Below are 20,740 nucleotides of genomic sequence, written 5' to 3' on the forward strand. Positions count from 1 at the left end.
GATGAACCAAAGTAGGTTTAGACATACTGTTTTGGATATGGTTGGAGTTTTTATTATTATTATTATTATTATTATTATTATTATTATTATTATTATAAAGGTTACTTTTGACAGAAAGCTCAAACCGTGGTTGAAACAATTGTGCAGAAAAAAACTTTTTCACAGGTGAAAGTAAATGAAACTTGGCTCACATGAGTTAGTGAGCAGTGTGTCGCTTAATGAGACAGGGGACGATTAGACCGATTTAGTCTGTTATACCGCCCCCTACCAGTTCTTTCACCAATGCACATGTTCACGCCACTAAACAAGCTTTTTACCCCTCATCATTTAAGAAAAAGTCCCCTCGCTCCTCCTCTGTTGCCTACCCCCGTTTTTCACCCCCATAGCCGTTCGCCACCCGGGGTAAAAGGACCTCCCATTTCCAGACTGGCAGCAATAGGAAGGGCCGCAAAAAAAAGTCATTTAAGAATTATCTTTTCTACGCTCAAGCAGACAGCCTCTCTCTCTCTCTCTCTCTCTCGCTCGCTCGCTCTCCCTCTCTCTCTCTCACACACACACACACACAGGCCGCTGCTGTCGCTTTGATCTTCCCTTAACAACAGTGCACGTCACTGGCTGCATCGCACAGAAAGGGAGTTTTGTCAGGCAGAACGCGGCGTGAGACTTGTTCAGTGGCTTGCAGGCAGCAGAGACGGCGAGAGCGGCATCAGCACAAACCTCCGTCCTTGCCGAAAAAGACGACTTTTTCCCCCCCTCTCCTCTTTACTCAACTTTTTCTTCCCCGTGCCAAAGTCAGCGCAGAAGCCATGGAGCACCAGCTGTTCTGCTGCGAGGTGGATACCATAAGAAGAGCTTACCACGACGCCAACTTGTTGAATGATCGAGTTTTACAGACAATGCTCAAAGCGGAGGAAAACTATCTCCCCTCGCCCAATTATTTCAAATGCGTGCAGAAAGAAATTGTACCCAAAATGAGGAAAATCGTCGCCACATGGATGCTAGAGGTTTGTATAAGCCGACATTTGTTAACATTACACAACTTTGTCTCAAGATGATTGTCCCTTATGCTCTTTGGACCCGATCTCCTACTACAGGCCTGTTAGTAACAGGGATATTTTCTTTATCTTTCTATCTCTAATCATCTTCCTTTTTGACTATTTAAACGCTGTAATCAGTGCTGAATGACATGTTTGCTTTTTATTATTATTTTTTTTAAATCTGCTTTACGAAAGTAATATTCCCCACACTTCAGGGGATTGATGTCGCTTCCTCTTAAACATCACCACTGGGTTGTGTAGAATTCTTTAAACTTTCTATGGTTCGTTTCGTTTTAAACCACAGTAAGGTGAAATGTATTTTATACGAATTTATTTCAATTTAATATCAATGTACACGTATGCAATCCCACTCGTGCCAGTAGCCTATTATGCGCCATCTTTGCTGTGGTGTGGAGAAGTTGTTTTAATATCTTAAAAATGCAGAAAACCCCTAAACATTGACATTTCTCACATATTGTTGTTCAGTCTGAGACCTTTAAGCCATATGTATAAGTTAGTGTCGGTTCCTGGAAGTAGACTTTATATTTATACGTGAAAACTTTTGTTTCATTTCGCCATGCTTCATGCACAACGTACCTGAAGGTCGGGGTATAAATAAGATATTTACTTCGTTTCCGACGACAAAATCGTGATATAAATATTCGGATTATGATCCTCATCTCTTAACGTGGATTTACATGTGCTTTATGTGCGATTTTGTCCACTAGAATAATTTATATTAATTTTTGAAATGTGTGCGGAGTGTAAATGCGGCATGCTCCGCATCATCGCGACACCCTGCGAAATTAAATTAATTTCACTTGCTTTTCGTTATCAAATTCAACATATTTCAGTTGTGACCGATAGAATATACGTGGCGGAACATTTTCGTGCAACTTAGAAGCGTCGAAACAATTTTATTATATTTTTAAATATTTTTTGAAAAGATGACGAACTAGAAATTGCTTTCGGGAGCCTGGCGCCGGACGCCACCTTTGTGTATTAAGAAGCAACGACCACTAGCATCTACTGCTAACTTCAACTTGTATCCTATCAGCGTAAAGCCTTATGAACAGATCAATCGATTGATTAAATACTTGGCACTATATTGCATTTGATAATCAATCATTTGAATGCGTTTTCTTCAAAGCACATACTTCTTCACATCCAATCCAATGGAAACGTCGTGACATAACTGGATTTATCAATTTAGGCCGAGTGCATCAAAAAAAAAAAAAAAAGCTTTTGATATTGAGTTATTTCAGGGGGTTTTCCCACCGAAAACAGCACATTTTCTTATTTCTTTAGCTGTTAGACTGTCTGTTCTCACTTATGCTTCAATATGGATTCTCGTATACGTTTCTTACCAGGTGTGCGAAGAACAGAAATGTGAAGAGGAGGTTTTCCCTTTGGCCATGAACTACTTGGACAGGTTTCTGTCTGTTGATTACACTAAAAAGACGCGACTGCAGCTGCTGGGAGCCGCCTGCATGTTCTTGGCCTCCAAAATGAAGGAAACCGTGCCATTAACAGCAGAGAAGCTTTGTATATACACGGACAACTCCATCCGCCCCTGCGAACTATTGGTAATTACCTATTAATGTCTTGTTAATTAGGTCATTCTGTCGTCCGTTAGTTTGGGTCATTTGGTAAATTTGTGCAGATTGTGTCTGTATGGACTTAGTTTGCAAGAAGGACAAGTTATGCAATGCATGCAGACATGAGTCATTATTGATTTTGGTCCACAACATTTTTGTTTGAAACTATCTCCAAATCAGTCATCAAATGGTTGTCGTTTGTAATTGGCCCTAGATTTGAGTAGCTTGAGTCAGGAACAGATCAAGCCATTTGAGGAAGGACACCATCTAGAGGCCGAATAATAGAATGCCTTGTGAACAAATAAAAGTACTTCTCTAGAAACTTGTATGTCAATCTGTGTACTTTCATGTCTTCCTCACAGCAAATGGAGCTACTTGTTCTGAATAAGCTGAAGTGGGATCTAGCCTCTGTGACACCCCACGACTTCATTGAACATTTTCTCACCAAACTGCCTATTCATCAGAACGCCAAGCAGATTCTGCGCAAACACGCACAGACGTTTGTGGCTCTCTGCGCAACAGGTATGCACCTTTTATACCTTCAGTTAGACCTGTGTAGATTTGTTTTGAAGTGACATGCAAGATTATTCTTTGCTGCGAAACACTTGCAAGAAACTAAATGGCGTGCTTAGAGACATTAGTTCTGCTTTCCTTTTTCGATTTGCAATCAGATAGCGTTTTTTATTGGGGTGGAAAGAACTGCCCTAATTCCTCATGCAGAGGTATTATAAACTGACCTGAGCGTCTGCAAGTGAGAGGAAGTCTGTTTCCTTTTCTGGTGATTGCTGTGTCTGCAGCCATGCCTCTGCAGAGGCCCAAGAGCTTCCCAGCAGCTAATGCTCTGGATGTCTCTGAACATTTTCAAAAAAAAAAAGAAAAGAAAAGAGGAAGCTATCTGGTGCTTCTCTGTGAAATGTAAGAGAGATACAACTTGCTGTGGAGCGGAGTTATGTCGTATGAGCGAGTGGAGCATGCATGTGCTTTTTGCCTAAGGGTGTAACTCCTCACCCAAAAGATCCTTTTTTGGGGGTTGTGACATGTGGAACCCCATCAGTCTCTATTGTTATGTAACCTATTGCATTCAGCTCATGGTCAGTTTATCGTCTGAAGTCTGAAGTAGCCTTTAGTGTCTCAGGAAGGAATCTCTCTGCTTTAGCCCCTTCATTCTTTCTTTGTCCTTCTTTTGACATGGTGGGTATCACTGCAGCTTGCACCCCTTTTATGTTTATGACCTCAATTTCTTTTGGGAAGTGGCCTGGGATAGCAGCCAGGAAGATTGTGCTTGGGTGGGTAGTGAGGAAGGGGGCTATCCATGGTCATGAATAGATTTCGGTGACGGCTCCCGTGCCTTTATGTTCAATTTGTCTTAACAGTTGCCCTCTCGTCGCTGGGCTAGCAATGGTAGACTGCTACCTATGAGAGGGGCCGTTGTGTTGCACTGCTGCGCTCTCCATGTGTGGGCAGAACCCATAGTGAGTGAGTGAGAGAGGGAGAGAGAGAGGGGAAAAGTCCCTACTTTGATTTATAATGTCTTCCCTCTCATGCAGGCAGTGTGGGAAGACAAGTTACCACTGAGCAAGCACTCACATTTCAGCCACTTTATGTAGAAGGAAGTCATTTTCTTGGGAACATAACTGAACTTGGATATAAAGGTCTATATGCTCTGCATGTGTTGCACTAAACATATATTTGTGTGCATGTGGTAATGGCTTTGTTTTACTGGAAAGTTTCTGTTTAGTGGTAACAGAGTAAGAGTAGGGGTGGGGGTACTAGCCTAGGACCTACAGCAAAGTTTCCCACCCCCCAAAACCCCCTAACACATGGAGTCACAGTCTGGTGTCACCCCAAAATGTCACGGACTGTCCCCTGCCCTGCCACAACCGCCTTCATTGTGATTTAGTCATGCTATGCTCTATTATGAGCCCTCCCAGAAACATCCCCCGACTGCGGGTTTCCTCTTTTAGACGGCTAGTTTCAGTGGGTTTTGCATTGTTCCCATTTGATTCTCATCATGTGTTTGAATCAAATGCTCAGCCTGGTTGATTCCTAACAAAATGGCGTCATTTCTGTGATCTGCAGATGTCAACTTTATCGCAAGCCCTCCCTCGATGATCGCTGCAGGAAGCGTTGCCGCAGCAGTGCAGGGACTCTACTTGAAGGGTGCGGACAGTTCTTTATCCTCCCAGAACCTCACCAACTACCTGTCCCAAGTTATCAGGAGTGACCCAGTAAGTCCCACACTTCCTCATTGCTTTTTCCAAACAAATTTGTCTCAGTACCAATTAGCAAATTGATACTAAATGCTTCTGGTTCTTTCCATAGGACTGTCTTCGATCGTGCCAGGAGCAGATCGAATCTCTGCTGGAGTCCAGTCTGAGGCAGGCGCAACAGCAAAGCATCTCCACAGAAAGCAAACGTGTGGAGGAGGACGTTGATCTCTCATGCACTCCTACAGATGTCAGGGACATTAACATCTGAGGGTGCCGGCCTTCGACTAGAGTCTTGCTTTTTCATTGGGGTAATGGGACCCCATGCTTCATGGGACTAGAGGGCACACAGCTCCCGCACCACCGGAGCCCACACAGACACCTCAACCAATCCTAATCAGCCCCTCAGAGTGCCCTCGCTGTTGACCCCTCAGTGGCCTTAATGATTGGGCTGTTGCTGGCCAGGACCACCAGAAGAGGACATGGGAAGGATAAAAACCATGATCGTCCCTTCTACATTGCTTATGTCTCTCTTTTTCAGACCCTCTTCACACAACTTGAGTCAAAAAAAGACAAAAAATGTATAGTTAATATAGGATTTTTAAAATTGCAACAGCTGCATATATTATTTATGTAGTTGATACTTGTCTAATGTACAGACAAGGAAATAGGTTGGTAATTTTATTTCAAGTGTATCTATAACCATTATTTGAAAGAGAAGAGGCATTAATTTTGTTTCTTTTTATCTCTTTCTTTTAGCTAGTATAATGTCACACATGCTAACAGTCACCCCAGCCATTTTTTTGCAGTCTAGGCATGTGTATGTATCCCCGCTTGCTTATGCGTTTAGTCACTTTATTCTATTGTCTAGACTTTTAAAATCCCTAACATGTTTCTTTTTCTTTCAAAATGGCTTGTGTAACCCTAGTATATTTTGTTAAGCATGTGTTATTCTATGTTATGATTTAGAGGCCTGTGGATTGCCAAAGCTAAGGCTTTAACTTAACACCAGACAGAACCATTTCCATTTTCCCCCCATTTATTTTGTTTGTTTGATTGTCCTCACTGCCAATGCCATCACTGGTTGTGACACAATAAGCTTCTCTCCTACCCGCCTCCTATGTTACATTCGCAGTGCAATTCACAGTCTACTTTCTTTTTAGATTTATGTATTATAATCTAAAACCATTCCATTTAAAAAAAAAAAAAAAAAAAGCACTTTCAGTCCGTCTTGTAAGGCTGACTTATGGAAAAAATTAATTCCAGATTTGTAAAACAAAACCGAAAAAAATATGGAATGGAATAGGAATTGACGACAGGTTTATTTACTGTCCGCAGCATGGAGCAGGTCTCTTTATGGTGTTATAGGTTATAGAGAGAGAAACGGAGAGTTGGAAAAGAAATGGATTCTCAGAAAAGCATTACAGCAACCGTCACCATCCTACTGGCTGAGATGGATGCTGGAGAACACTGAGGTGCAATCTCGATGAGAGCGACCCACGCAAGCCTGCCACCGTTCAGCTCCAAGCGCATTAATGCGTTTAAAACACTAAAGTAAAACAAATAGCTATAACAAAGGTTGAGAACTATTTATTTTGTTCTATCCCCCCTCTTATAAGGCCAGTATGGAATGCAACAACGAGATGCCTGAGTTTTGAAGTGTGCTCAATGCACGACTGTTTGCTACCTTGTGTGAAATTATGTTTTTTTGGATCAGCCATAGTTATTGTTGGAGCTGACAAACTCTGAATGAGGAAAAAACAAAATTACAAGAGATAACAAAGTGCTGTGGCCTCTAGAAGATTTTGCACAAACCCCAAGATGTAATGTCCTCTCTCAACTCTCGGTGGAGGAGAAAACAGGACAAAGACGGACGTTAGAGGTGGCAGAGTGAGACGTTAAAAGGGGTGACGACTGGACATCAGAAAGTAACTGCAGAACTAAACTAAGGTGTTTGTATACAGAGAAAAGAAGAGAACACGGGAGCACACACTCCTCATATGTAGCTGCTATGGTGGGATTTCCGGCAAGTATGAAACTTTGAACGAAAAAAAAAAGGAAAAAAAAAAAAAAAGGAAAAGACATGCTTTGTTCTCGTCTTGTTTTGCTGCTATTTTTTGGTTTTGTCTATGTATAATGTCAATACTGCCATAGGTTTTTAATTTTCTCATAGAAAATTATGATATTGACATCTGTTTCTTTTGGTAGTTTTTTATGTGATCAGTTTTTATTAATGTGATTTCTGCGCTATTCCAAAAAAAAAAAAAAAGAAACAAATAGACAAATGTTCCTGTTTTACCCATAATACCTCAACCAGTCATGATTTAGTAATGATTTTTTCCCTCAGTTCTGTCTTTTGTTTTACTTTGTTATTCAGTGTCTGCTAGTCCAGTAATTGGACAACCATTATACATTACATTCTCCTTCTGGGTCCTGATTTGAGCAACAAAAAAACACAGAGAGAGAGAGAGAGAAAGAAAAAGAGAGCGCATTAAATGAAATTGGTGCCATAAACAGCTTGATTATAACTCATTTGAGTTTTTAACTGTTTCATTAAAAGAGACTTTTATGCCCCACCTTTAGGCCCCTTGTGGCCTAATCTAAATGTATTTATGAAGCTTTTGTTCAAAATCAAAGCAGATATGAACTTGTGAATTTTACAACGCCATAGTATTGTAGTAATTTAACATGGCTCCCATGTCAGAAGCTGGATAAATTTGCTTTGAACACAGGAAGCTTGGCATGTTAACATCACATGTGTCAATATCACAATAAATGGCATGTAGATGCAACCAGCAGTAGTTCTTTCCTTTTTCATATTGCATTCATGATTTTTTTTTTAAACAAAATTGTAAAATTCTTTTATTTTTAACACCAAGAGTTGATCCTTGATCCCCCTTTCTCGATCCCTTTCCCTTTTAGCCATAGACATGGTGCTGCTATGTGTTCTGCATTGTGACTGGAGATAGTACTTTTATATAAAAAGATGCAGCTTGGAGTTTTAGGGTGAGCTACTGGCTAACCCAGGACCCAGGGGGACAAAACCACACATTATCCTCTGTATAGTATCAGGAATGTTTGTTACCTCAAGACAAAAAAAAAGTCTAATGAGCTGCGTGTTTTGCAAGCCAAGACATATAGGTTTTTTAATGAATAAATAAATAATTGTAAAAGAAAAGACAAGCTGGTGAGGGGTTCACCCATTTTTTTCTTTTGAATGTGCAAGGAAAGATATTGACTCAGACAACATCAGAAATGTCATTGCATCTACCTTTCCCCAAACCCTAAAAAGCTTGACTTTGTGTCTTGTAAATGAGAGCAGTTGCTCTTTTTAGTCTTGAATGGTGTTCCTCAAGGAACACTTTACTAGATGTGGTGATGACCCAGAAATAAAATGTCACTTCATGTGTTTTTTTTTTTCCTTTGCTGGTCCGAAATGCACAAACTTTACTTGCAGACCCGTTCTAGACATTATGTTAGCTAGAATTAAAGTTGAGCTTCAAAACCCATTGTCTTACCTTGTCTGTTTTCTCTCTTTAACAGCAGCCAAGAAGTACTCTTAATGCTTGTTGGGATAGAATTACAATGAGTATAGTTTATCTAGTCATAAGTAGGAAATAAAACACTTGGGGATGTGAATAATAATCAGCGGCAGGTGGTGTGATGCAAAGTGGATTATTTTCCAATAACAGCATGCCCTGAACGCTTTATTCCCCTTACACCACGGCAATTTGCCAAGGAATTATACATGGTGCTTTTAACAATAAATAGTTATGTTTAATTTTGCGGAAGTTCCTACTATCACTTTACATTACAGCAGTGATAAACAAGTGTTGATCATTTCATCACCAGCATAGTTTATTTCTCTCCTTTCATGTTAATATGACCAAAAAAAAAATGCAGCTTGTGATGTTAACCAAGAAACTGGAAAGCACAAAGACTTTCCTGTGGTGAAAACTTACAAAGTTACAACTTTACCTCTGACTGTTATAAAGCACCAACAACGGAGACTCCTTTCATAAGTGTAAAACAAACTGACAATTATAGTCGAGAATTCAACAGAGATGTGGTCTAAATATTTGTATAACTTTTTGAGTAATCATGTAGTTACATAAAGAACCTTTAAGGGATCTTCAGTTGCCCTTTAAAAGTTTTATGTAACTTATGACTGATTTTCTCCCTTTCAGAAAAGGGTTACTAGTAGAAGTCTAATCTTTTCAAAGAACATTTAAAGGGTGCATCTATGGGTGCATATGGGAGTTGTGTTGTAAAATGAAAAGTACACTTTTTTAAAAATTGAAATGCAACCATTCTTTCATAGTCTATGATTTATGATATATACCTAGGAAATATGAGCAATCATAATAATAATAATATAATAATATCTTGTACAATACTGCATACTGTGCATCATCATTCTAGCCAAGCTATTCAATTCTATTCATATTGTCTACAAATATTACTATTCCTATAGAGGTCCAAATACATATAAAATGTTATGATCTACTCTTACTCAACCTCGTGAAATCCAGTGTGAAAATGCTTTTGATGACCCCATAAACGAAGTAAGTTAATAAATCCTACACATGTACATAGAGAGGAGCTCAGATATTTGTCTTGTCAAGGTGCAGTCAGTCATTCAGACTTTGTTTAGATCATGTCCTCAATTTTTTGAAGGGAAAAAAAAAAACTCATAGGAGAACAACTCTGAATTTCACACACTCTCCTCACTGACTAAGGTCTGTGATAATGCTGTGTCTTTGGCACTTGGCATCCTCGTGTTTGCGGTTTTTGGAGGAGGCAGCAACATTTCTTCCCACACTCTAGCAAAGGCGTAGCGAAAGGCTAGCCCGAACGTGTGACTTCCACAGCACGAGCACGAGCGACTGTGCAGCTTCCAGCCTGGCGCCTGTAAATTTAACTTCAACCCGAGCTGTCACAACAAAGCATCCATCTTCAGTGATGTGGTTTACCTGCACTGAGAGAGGCCAGAGTCACCAAAAAAAAAAATAGAAATCTCACATGATCTCTTAGCAGCTCTGCTCTGATCCATCTGAGACCTATTCCAGAGAGCAAACAATAGACGGAGGATGATTAGTGGTTTCCATGGACTTGGATTGAAACGTCAAATTTGTTGGAGAAATTTGCGGAGCAGGATTTCCTATGGCGTTTTTAAGAATGTTTCTGTGCCAATGCCAAATCTGCTGCATAGTGAGTTATACCATAATAAATAAAGAGTTTAATCTCAGACTGTGCACTTCCTAATTATACAATACAATAGCTTGAATGATATCATAGTGTATTGTGTAATGGTTTTTTACTTTAAAGGTCATATAGGATTTGTAAAATATATTACAGGTTGTAAAGAGTAAGTGGTTTGACCTGTACCAGGCCTGGATGCTGTCACAGGAAAAATCCAATATTTATTTTGCAATGAAATTTTTAATGAAATTATTTCATCTACATGTTGGTCTATTTTTATTTTCGGTTAACGGTTTGCTACACTACCCAAAATGCTGTTCACAAAGATAGGAATGTCTCCTCAACCCCAAGTTCAGCATGTGCCACTCACACTTAACAGTAAATAAAATATCACTTTAAATGAGTTTATGAGTATACACTTCTAATCAATGAACACAGACACATCAGTGAGTTAAATCTATAACACTGACCATACAGTATGCTGTTTTGAGAAAGGCTCATGATCACTAATGTTAGCAGGCCAGCTTGTTATTAATTAAAAAAAACACGTTTTTCCCATTTTGTAGCTCAAATGTGCCGAGCTCGAAAAATGACATAGGGTATGTCTCAACCAGCTCAGTAGTTCAGTAGGTCGTGAATCAGTATATTGTGTACGCGAGTTAATCACATGCATTTCTGTCATAACATGTCAAACAGGATCGTAGGCTAGCTTAAATTTGTAGCCGGAAGTTGGCTGACAGTTCGCCCCCCCCCCCCCCCCTTTTTTTCAAGTTGAGAGGCTTCTGGAAACATAGCGTCATTTCTGGTAAGGGAACATAGTGAACATCAATACTCCCTGGTTTTGGTGGTGCATTGTGAGATTGTTTTTTTTAGAGAGCGAACGTTCCAGTGCACTGGAAGGATTTTTAAAGGATTTTAAAATGGCCGACTCCCTGATCAGTGCCCTGACTACTGAACTATGGAGCTGGTTGAGACATACCCATAATTATGAGCTCAGACTTCACACTTCTCAGTTAAGTCGAATGCAGTATTAACCACTGCTTAAACTCTACATAAAGAGAGTGATGCAGCGGCGCTTTAGTCTTTTAATCTCTTCGGCTGTAAAAGACGCACCTCCTCATCTGTACACCCTGCTCAAACAGATCAGCTTCCAAAGCTTCAACTTCCATGCTAATACCGCCATCACAAGTTTCATGCTAATTCCATAACAAGCCAAGCGGCATCTCTGCTATAACTCACCACAGCTGTCATTTAACTGCATTGCATTCTGGAACTATGAGCTCAGTGTTTGCACAAACATCACCACCACTTCTGTGTCGGATTTCTCATTAATATATGACATTGATTATATTGCTGGAAAAAGGTGAGTGAGAAAAGAAGCTGTTGCTCTTTTGCATTTAGGAGCAAACAGTGAAGGAAACCTGAGAGAGATCGCAAATATTTCAGTATAAGCATATTTAATGTATTTCAAGGGTGGAGTTTTCCTTTAACTATATGTTAATAAGCAGCTATTAAAAGCGGGAAACAAAGCAAGAGGAGGCCGGCTTCACACATCTGCCGAATTAAGTGGCAGGACCTTTCTTGTCTGTGCTGTGAATAGGAATTGCATATTTTTATCATCCACATCATGAACTATGCAGGCAAGCGAGTGGTTTAATGCTGAGATTGGAGCTGGTGCATGTGTCTATGTGTGTGTGTGTGTGTGTGTGAGGGTGGGGGGTATGAGGCACCGAGGAGAAAAAAAAAGGGAGATACTATGCCACCATTCAGCCAGGGGCCTTTTTTTCTTGAGTGCCCGCCGGTTGCATTTGTCACGTCCTCCTTTCATGTCACCACTCGCCACCTGCTCCTGAAATTCCTGAACATTTTCTGAAACCTTCCAGCGTCCTCCTTCATTTGCTCGGCCTTGCTCCCTCTCGCTGGCCCCAGCCACTCGGCTCGGCCAGCTGAAAGAAACCAAAGAAACATCGCTCCTCAAGCTTTCTTTTAGCCTTCGTTCACCAGCCCCCCTCCCCATCTTCATGTTCTACTGTTCTGCATTCGGAATGAGTCAGACACACAGAAACTTCTAATACAGATCCATACATAAATCATTAATGTGGGTATCCTAATGAAAAAATCAAGTTTTCAGTGTCTAAACAAAACATCTAATGCAAAACAGCCTAATTTGTATCCAACTGTAGACACACTATGCCTCAATTATAATACCTCTGGATTCTTAAGGCACATCTGTAAACAGGAGGCCATCACATAAATCTCTATATTTCACACACACAAAGGCAGGTCACATTGGAGCAAGCGTTGCCATGTTGTGATTGGAGGCCTTTAGGGAAGAGTGCGGTTTTATCTGTCATTGCTCTGAAGGTGCCGCCATCGGGCCCCGTGTTCACCTGCTGCTGCACAGAGCGCAGACCAGCTGCCACTTCCAGCACCACCCTCTCATTCTCTGCCAACCCGGCTGAATTCAGAGCTGCACCTCCGCCTCAAAGCGCCAGCAGAGTAGAACAAAAAAAAAAAAAAAAAACGGCAGTGCGTTGCCCGGCCCCTGCCCTCTTGCGCCGGCCCCAGCGTGGCATTGTTGCAGCCGAACGCTATCTGTCAGCAGACTTTTGCTGACCACCCGTGAAACGGCATTGAGAGACCCAGCGGAGGAATTTCATGGGGCCCGGGGTTGGTTAACCAAAACTAACAAAAGGTAACTGGGATTTAGGCCAAGAGCAGGTGTAAGCATTCGCATGATAAAAATCACACTCGTTCTCTGGGGGGAAAGGAGGTAACTAATGATCCAGCGTGGCGGCACTTCTACTGAAATCCAAGACACCTTTGAAGCTTTTATGGAAGCGTTCTTCAACAAAGGACGAGGAGAGAAGGCAAATTCTTAAAGAAATTGAAAATATTATACCAGAGTATACGAGGTTCAGTCCTTTATTGCAAAACCTCACAAAGCACAAGACTATAGAAAACGAATTTGGGTGACGCACAAAGGATTGACCAGGGGCGCAAACCTGGATTAATGCCAAATGGCAACGGGTATACAGATTATACTTTGAATAAAAATTTTAAGGATGATATTATTATGTAATCAGTGAAATGCATTTACACCACAGCGCTGCTGAATTCTCAACTCAAAAGGTGATGATTAATTTTCTATAACAGCAGCTCTGACAGTAGTGTAGTAGTGCCGGCTGCAATTCGAATCACAAGTTTATCTTAATGCGCTTGTTCTAATACATTATCATTTCTACAGCCTTGTATAGTGGACGTGCCACGTAAGAAGATTTTAGAAACTTGTGATTGTTGAAATGGTGATGCATTCTGTGAGTTCCCAGTGTCAGCACTTTGCAACAGTCAGAGATAAAGCTGTAATGAAGTTTTTCAACATGGGAAGCTATTCAGTAGTTTACGATTTTGAAAAAAAAAAAAAAATTGTCTTGTTGATTAGAGAGTTTCATAATCCAAGCGATAACAGGAGTTAACTTGTTTTGTGGGCATTTCACAAATTCAAACATAACTATAAAAGGAATAAAATTATTACACGGTGTTCTATATAAATCAAAAATATTTTGAGTGTTGGCAAATTGATGTTTAACAGGAATAAAACATTTCATGATGTGCTAACATCGTACCCCCCTTTTAATTATTCTTTTCCTATAACAACACACCCTGTCATGATTTATTCCTTACTTAGGTAGTTATTAAATTATTATATCATATAAGCTTCTTGCTTAATGTAATAAATAATACATGCAAAACTGCCATTCTTACCTAAAATGCTTTCCTGGATATCCCACACCTCTGAACATTATTAAAAAATGTTACATTTATTTTGTTAATAAGAAGCAAGACACTTCAAATGTTCACAATCAAATGATGTTTTAAAATGCAATTCTATTCAAAAGAATTTCCCATTTCTGCGGGAAATATTGTTGAAATGCTGTATAATAGGTGTTGATTAAGTTAAGCAAGGTGAAAATGTTAATAATCTAGTTCTGATTTGCTCCACCAGCAGATGGAGATGTGCACCCATTATCATAAGAACATCTGAGGATGGCTCTGTTTTCTCCAACTTCACCACCAGATGGTGTTCACGCACGTCAGGGAAATTCAAGTAGAATGCCAAAGTCAACCTGTAACTGATCACAGATCAGCACATACTCACCTTCTCAAAGGGACTAACCCAAGATCCTAAGAGTAATCTGACTCATTTCCTGGTATATTTACTGTATGAGGTCATGAGGAAGCGTTGACCTTTAAAACCACGGCATTAATTGACCATTCCCACTGTTCACTTCACAAGCCTTGACTCTGCATATACAGCACAACTGCACCGTGTCTCGCTTCTCTTTTCGGCTTGCTGTGAGTCGCAGATGTCTCGTGATCCACACCGCAGGAGGACGCCTCAGAGCAGGGTTCGCCTCTGTAGTCTTTCAGAATGACATTCCTTCTGATCCAGACATATACTCACGGAAGTCTGCAGCCACACTGAGTAACGAACACACCTGTGGCACAGAAAAATGTTTTAATTGTGCAAATGCACATATTCGGTATTGTTCTAGCTCAGCTAATATTATACATAGCTAATACAATATTCCATCCAGGGGTGGACAAATCATAAATTCAACAGCTAGCTTCCAGGCAAGACAAAACTGCAATGTGCCCGGTCCAGGTTTATGCACACCAAGAGTTCCAATTAACTAGGCTAAAAGCGCAATTTAACTCACAATATGACAAGCCAATCATATGCAGACTATGGAAAATGGAAAACGTGAATCCCTGTGCGGTGACTTTATGTAACCACAGTGTTTCTACTATCCTGATGATTTCTCTAGTAATGAAGGATCTTGTTGACAGAAAAAGGCAGAAAGTCTTTGGCTAACATTTCAGAACACTTTGAGCTGTTGTGCTCTCTCGTCATGAAAAAAGACGTTATTAGTCTTTTAATGTGGAAACATTGGGCCAAATTTATCAACCTTTTAGTAAGGCTGTGTCTAAATGCCTACGTAAGCCTTTTTTTTCCCCCAAGTTTCTTGGTGACTCTCGGCCAGAAAGTGTTGTTCTCGTATTACTACGACTTTATGCTCGTAATTTTGACTTCATTCTCAAAATATTACGACTTTATTTCTCGGATTACAATGATTTTATTCTAGTAATTTTGACTTTATTCTCAAAATATTACAACTTAATACTCATAATCTTAATTTTTTTTACGTGGCACTAAAACGCTGTTGTAGTTTTGAACACTATTAAGACATGGGGAGAAAAAAAAAAAAAAACAGAATATGGTCACCTTAACTTTTATGATGCAATGTTATCAGCATCAGGGACAGTGAGCTTTTATTTATTAAGTGTAAAAATTCAGCACGATTTGTATGACTGGAAGTCTTAGGCATAAATTTACACACACTCAGGAGCATAAGTAGGGTACAAACATCCCCCGCCCCCCAAAGTACGAGATTTTCATTAATACAGATTTTCTTGTGTAAATGCTCGTACGAACGATTCACGAATAAATCCGTTCATATCCAGCTTGATAAATGAGGACCATTGTCTAGCATATGTTCAAGCCAATTAATATGCCTAACCAAACAGTTCCTAACAGCAAGATTACGTCTTCGCTTTGCATATGCAGCGCAACAGGTGGTGGGATTTGTAAAAGAGTAGCATTGAGCACAGAGAATTGGAACGTATTGCATTTAACTGAAATGTCAGACGATTTTTAAATAAAAGGTTTTCTTTGGGAAATTTAATATGAAGTAGTGAGTGAAACAAAAAAAAAGTCTTCAGATATAATATCTGCAACCAAATACGAAAAAAAGAGTCCATATACGTTATGCACTTGTTCCACGCACTCAGGCTAGCGATCTGTCCATTCATGTGCATCGATAAAAAAAAATAATGAAACAGCTCTACCTGTCGAAACTTGGCCCTCACTCTCTCCATGTGTTCCTGGAGCTTCTCATTCTGTGGGTCTTCATATGGAAACTTCTGGATCATTGCATCCAAAGTCTCAACAGCTTTCAGTCGTTTTCTGGTTTAAAAAAAAAACAAACAAAAAAACAATCAGACTCAGAATGTCCTTCTTGCACAAATGTATACGACACACAGAAATCTGACCTGGCCTTGACCTGGAAGTGAAGATATCTCCATGGAAATCCCACACGGCCTACCTTGCTTTAACATCTTCAGTGTTTTGTAGGATAAATTTCCATGTGAGTGCAAAGCCATGATAAAAAGAAACCTAAAATGACAGTTTAAAAAATCAGTTTAAATCATGGACAAGCACAAGCGGTGGTGTTTGATGTAACCGTGTGTACCTCAGCTGAGAGTCTGGCACCGTGAAGCATGCCGTGGTTTCTGCCCTCGATCAATCCCTGTTGCGCTCCTTCCTCAAATCCTTCACGGTATCCATCTAAATGGAACCTGCAGTCATGAGAGAAAAAAATATGTGCACACCTCGAAGTTATATGCTTTTCTGTATTAATCAATGATTATCAAGAGTCCTAAACATGTAGAATGTCGTTCGGGTCACAGAAAACTGATCGGGGGTGCAAGCTTCACAATATAGAGCTGCTGTTGTTTGGGTTTTTTATTGGCTTGGTGGTGTAGCCGGTAACATTGCCACCACACAGTACCAGGGTCCCTTGTTCAATCCTGAGTTCAGGATACTATCTTCTTTGTAATTTCTCCCCATGTGGGTTTCCTTCAGGTTCTCTGCTTTCCCCCCACCTCCAAAAACCATGCCTGTAGACTTACTGGGTACATTAAAATACCCCAGGTGTGAGTGTGTGTATGTGTCCTGAAATGGACTGGTTTCCCATCCAGGGTGTGTGTATTCCTGCCTAACACCAAGTGTTCCTAGTAAATTCTCACATGACATGAAGTAATATTGTGAATTCTTCAATCACTTATTTCCTTGCTGGGAAAAAAAAGGGAAACCCTCACAGACTTTTTAATGGTTTTAATGGCCCCTGTGGGTCTCTACTGGTAATGTGTTGCCTTCTATTGGTGGCATGTTATGTCTAGTGGATACCATTAAGGACCAATAATGGTTTGTAATGGTATTTGTAGTGGAAACCATTAGAATTTCTGTGTTGGATTCTATTGGGGTATTGTTCAGCAAGGTTATGATCATAATGAAGACTAATTTAATTTATTGTGAAGGTAAGGAATAGTCATGATGCACCATTCCTGACACAAGGAAATTACAGGGGGAAAAGTGGAAACCTTCTAGGGTTAGGGGCTAATTTGACTCAGGTGTTTAAATCAGTTCAGGTGTGTCTAATAAGCCAAATGATTCACTAGACTATTTAACGGACGCTTAAAGAATAGCAGTAAACTTATAGCAACTAGAAGAGATTTATCAGATTTATGATAATTTTAACACACAGCTAGTTGGGTTAAAAATATGAGGCAGTCAATGTTGAAACCAAAAACTCTACTAATGAGACTGTATTGTAGAAACCTTGAGAACTCTCTTGCTGATTCAAAGCATTAGCAAAACACCGTTAGCTCTCAAGCTAGTTAGCTAAAATGCAATATTGTTGTTTTTACCTGTCGTCTGCCATTATAATTGAGTCGAACAAATCATCTGTAACGTTTTGCGAAAAACCGGCCATTTTAATAAGACTGAAATGTAGTATTTATGCTGAAATTTTAGTTAGAAATTGAGAACATAAACTAAACAATCTACGTGCTTCCGGAAGGACGGCTTCTTCCTCAGTCAGATTTACAAGTTAGTGATGATTATTGCCACCTTCTGGAGAGGAGAGAATAATTTAACCGTCATAAAATAAAAAATATATTAATTAAATAGTGTTTTTAGCCTAGGTTACAAGTTGCGACTTAATAAATTGCACATGTATATTCTATGGTTGTTCAATGCATGACATTTTTAGAATCGACTCCGAATCGAATCCGACTCCAGACATTGATACAGATGGAGCTTGATTCAAAGAGTCGATTCCATTCCATGCAAACAAATTCCAGTTTTTTCCCTTCAAAACCTACACAAGACGTAAAATGATGTGCTGTACTTTAAAGAATAGAGTACAATATAAATCAATTAAGCAATAACGTTTTACATTTGACCGTATGCATGATACATTTATGTTCACTTCAGATTGTACAACTTTAGTTGTTTCTTAGGGGCACAAGATGTCATTTGAACTGTTTTGTTAAATAAATTCTGCTAATATGCAGTAAGAAAATGTTTATTTTCAGAAGTGTGGGCCTATTTTACGTAATTTCTTTAACAAGCACGTATCAAGCATTTGTCTTTTAGTTTTAGTACAACAAAAATTATTGAGTGAAGAACTTAATTTATTAAAGAAATTAATTTATTAAACATAAATGAGCTACTTTTAAACAAACCTGTATAACTCAGTATTTTCACTAGGCTACAAAAGGACAATAACAGTGACTCGGGAATCTCCAATCACTTTGCTTCAAATCAATTTCACTTTATAGAATCGACTCCAAAGCTTAAGATTTGACTCTTTATATCCATTGCCTGAAATAAGAGAGTCGATTCTTTTTTTCTGACCGACTCCTTCGACATTTCATGTACACAGAGATAAAGACCATATTCTGTAAATGTGTTATTTATTATATTTACCCTATCTGCGTTTTTAATATAGAATTCACAATTTTAACAAATGCACGCACGAGACGCAAATCATGTTTTATGCACGTGACATTTGAACTATTTAAAACAAACAAACAAAAAAAAAAAAAACAATTGCGGTTATGCAGCATGCCACAATGTCAATTATTTTTTTATTTTATTTTTTTGGTCAGCAGTCCTGAAATAATCTCAAAATAAATCCATGTATTTAAGGTATGTAAATGTAGTTAAACAACGTAACCACTAGAGGGAGCCACAACACTAAAATATTTCTCAGGTTATCGGTATGCTTAGTGATCTCTATAACTCAACATCATGTGAAGACGTAATTATCCATCCATCTTCAACCGCTTACTCCTTTTCAGGGTCACGGGGAACCTGGGGCCTATCCCAGGAAGAATCGGGCACAAGGCGGGGTACACCCTGGACAGGGTTCCAGTCCATCACAGGGCACAATCACACACACATTAATACACTATGGACACGCCAATCAGCCTACCATGCATGACTTTGGACTGGGGGAGGAAACCAGAGCACCCGGAGGAAACCCCCGCAGGGGAGAACATGCAAACTCCGCACACACATGGCCCCGACAGGAATCAAACCCCAGACCCTGGAGGTGTGAGACGAATGTGCTAACCACTAAGCCACCGTGATTTGTTGATTGATTTATTTATTTATTTATTTTTTTTTTTTTTTATTATTTTTTTTATTTTATTTTTTTTTTTAGCTCTGGTGATTTTTTGATGTTAGTTATATTAAATAGGGTGAATTCAGGTATATTGGGATATCTCTGCTTGATAAATGTAACTTCATTCATTTAACATCATATAAAGGAGTGTGGTCAAACAGGAAGTTAACCCCAAAAAGCTTGATGTAGGAAAACTGCCAAATGATTTTTGTTTTTGTCCTGGATAATAATTTACACATATCTAATGTGCGTATAAGTACATAAGATAATATAGTACTGCAGCTAAAATACTACTGCAGTAACAAAATTATCATGAAGTTAGTTCAAATCATCTACATATGTTTATCGAATTGAATAATTTTCATTCACGGTTTCAGAATAATTGGAGCGTCTTAAAATATAATAAGTAGGGAGAGGAAAAGTGAAGGTATATAATCAGTGAATGTATGAATAGATGCATGACATACTCCACAGCTACAGTTAAATGAGGCACTGATGCATTCCTTGTATTCATTATATATTACGTAGTGTATTGTGTTCACATAATTTCAGAGACTGATGCAATGTTTAGAATTTTTTAAAAATCCTTTTTAATGCCACTGTTACAAGTAATTGATTTCTGCTGTGATACTTACTTAATCTGTTTTAGAAACATTAGAAATGTTTAGAAACTGTGATTTTTCTCAATATAACCTGTTCATGCTAAATTTTAGATTTAAGACCTCAGCCATGTTATTGTGGCTACTGCTGTAAGAAACTAATTATAGAATGCTACTTAGGCCTGCATTGTAATATAGAATTGATTTTACTGAGTCCACTATCCTCATACTATATTACAATATGAAGATGATGAATTTAAATTCCTGTTTTCAAAATTTGATTTATTGATGTCATGAATAAGCATGCTGCAAATGAGGAAAGTTCTTAAATGTGTCATTGAGAATTAAAGTAAAGACCTAAACCAGTGAAGATGTGTCTTGAATTTCCATGTCATTAAAATGGTTTTCAGTCAGTTTTGACAAAATAAAGGGGGGGGGGGACCATACTTCTCTGGAAAATAATAGAAACATTTATTTTTATCGATAGTCATTTCAGAAATGCATCATGCTTTGCAAAAGTATCTTAGAAAGTGAATATTTAAAGGAAACGTTACCTAACATTTCTTATTATTAGAAATGATGAATACCTATTAAGCGTATTTCTGGACATATTTACTTATTTCATACTCAAATTGGTTTATTTCATTGGTAGATAATTCACCTTCTTTCTAGAAACAAACGCTTAAAGTAAGCAATAGAATAAGAAAATGTTGTGCTTGATATGAGCAAAGATATCTAGAAATAGGTTTAATAATCTTAAATTTGTTTGTACATTATATTTGT

At 38.9% G+C, this 20,740-nt stretch overlaps 2 protein-coding genes across 2 annotated transcripts; one reads left to right on the plus strand and one right to left on the minus strand.

Annotated features, from left to right (window-relative positions):
* Positions 1 to 431: 431 nt before the first annotated feature.
* On the plus strand, positions 432 to 8,349 carry ccnd1 (cyclin D1). Its single transcript, XM_017478411.3, has 5 exons — positions 432 to 1,004; positions 2,408 to 2,623; positions 2,998 to 3,157; positions 4,715 to 4,863; positions 4,958 to 8,349. The coding sequence occupies exons 1-5, from the start codon at positions 807 to 809 to the stop codon at positions 5,111 to 5,113; spliced, it is 879 nt and encodes a 292-aa protein (XP_017333900.1). The 5' UTR covers positions 432 to 806; the 3' UTR covers positions 5,114 to 8,349.
* Positions 7,737 to 17,917, minus strand: lto1 (LTO1 maturation factor of ABCE1). The gene is made up of 5 exons (XM_017478410.3): positions 17,596 to 17,917; positions 16,359 to 16,464; positions 16,212 to 16,282; positions 15,955 to 16,072; positions 7,737 to 14,543 (listed from the first exon to the last, which is right to left on the minus strand). Exons 1-5 carry the CDS (start codon positions 17,658 to 17,660, stop codon positions 14,472 to 14,474), a joined length of 432 nt encoding a protein of 143 aa, XP_017333899.1. The 5' UTR covers positions 17,661 to 17,917; the 3' UTR covers positions 7,737 to 14,471.
* Between the last annotated feature and the right edge of the window lie 2,823 nt (positions 17,918 to 20,740).

Source organism: Ictalurus punctatus, chromosome 10, assembly GCF_001660625.3.
Source record: "Ictalurus punctatus breed USDA103 chromosome 10, Coco_2.0, whole genome shotgun sequence".
In the NCBI taxonomy this organism is placed as follows: Eukaryota; Metazoa; Chordata; class Actinopteri; order Siluriformes; family Ictaluridae; genus Ictalurus; species Ictalurus punctatus.

What these genes read in the sequence shown, in the direction of transcription:
- lto1 (XM_017478410.3), bottom strand. Translation starts at nt 17,660, where the DNA reads ATGGCCGGTTTTTCGCAAAACGTTACAGATGATTTGTTCGACTCAATT. An exon ending in ATTATAATGGCAGACGACAG is followed by an intron (nt 16,465 to 17,595) that starts GTAAAAACAACA and finishes TCATGACTGCAG; the next exon opens with GTTCCATTTAGATGGATACC. An exon ending in TGAGGGCCAAGTTTCGACAG is followed by an intron (nt 14,544 to 15,954) that starts GTAGAGCTGTTT and finishes TCTGTGCCACAG; the next exon opens with GTGTGTTCGTTACTCAGTGT.
- ccnd1 (XM_017478411.3), top strand. Translation starts at nt 807, where the DNA reads ATGGAGCACCAGCTGTTCTGCTGCGAGGTGGATACCATAAGAAGAGCT. An exon ending in TCCGCCCCTGCGAACTATTG is followed by an intron (nt 2,624 to 2,997) that starts GTAATTACCTAT and finishes TCTTCCTCACAG; the next exon opens with CAAATGGAGCTACTTGTTCT. An exon ending in TGTGGCTCTCTGCGCAACAG is followed by an intron (nt 3,158 to 4,714) that starts GTATGCACCTTT and finishes TGTGATCTGCAG; the next exon opens with ATGTCAACTTTATCGCAAGC.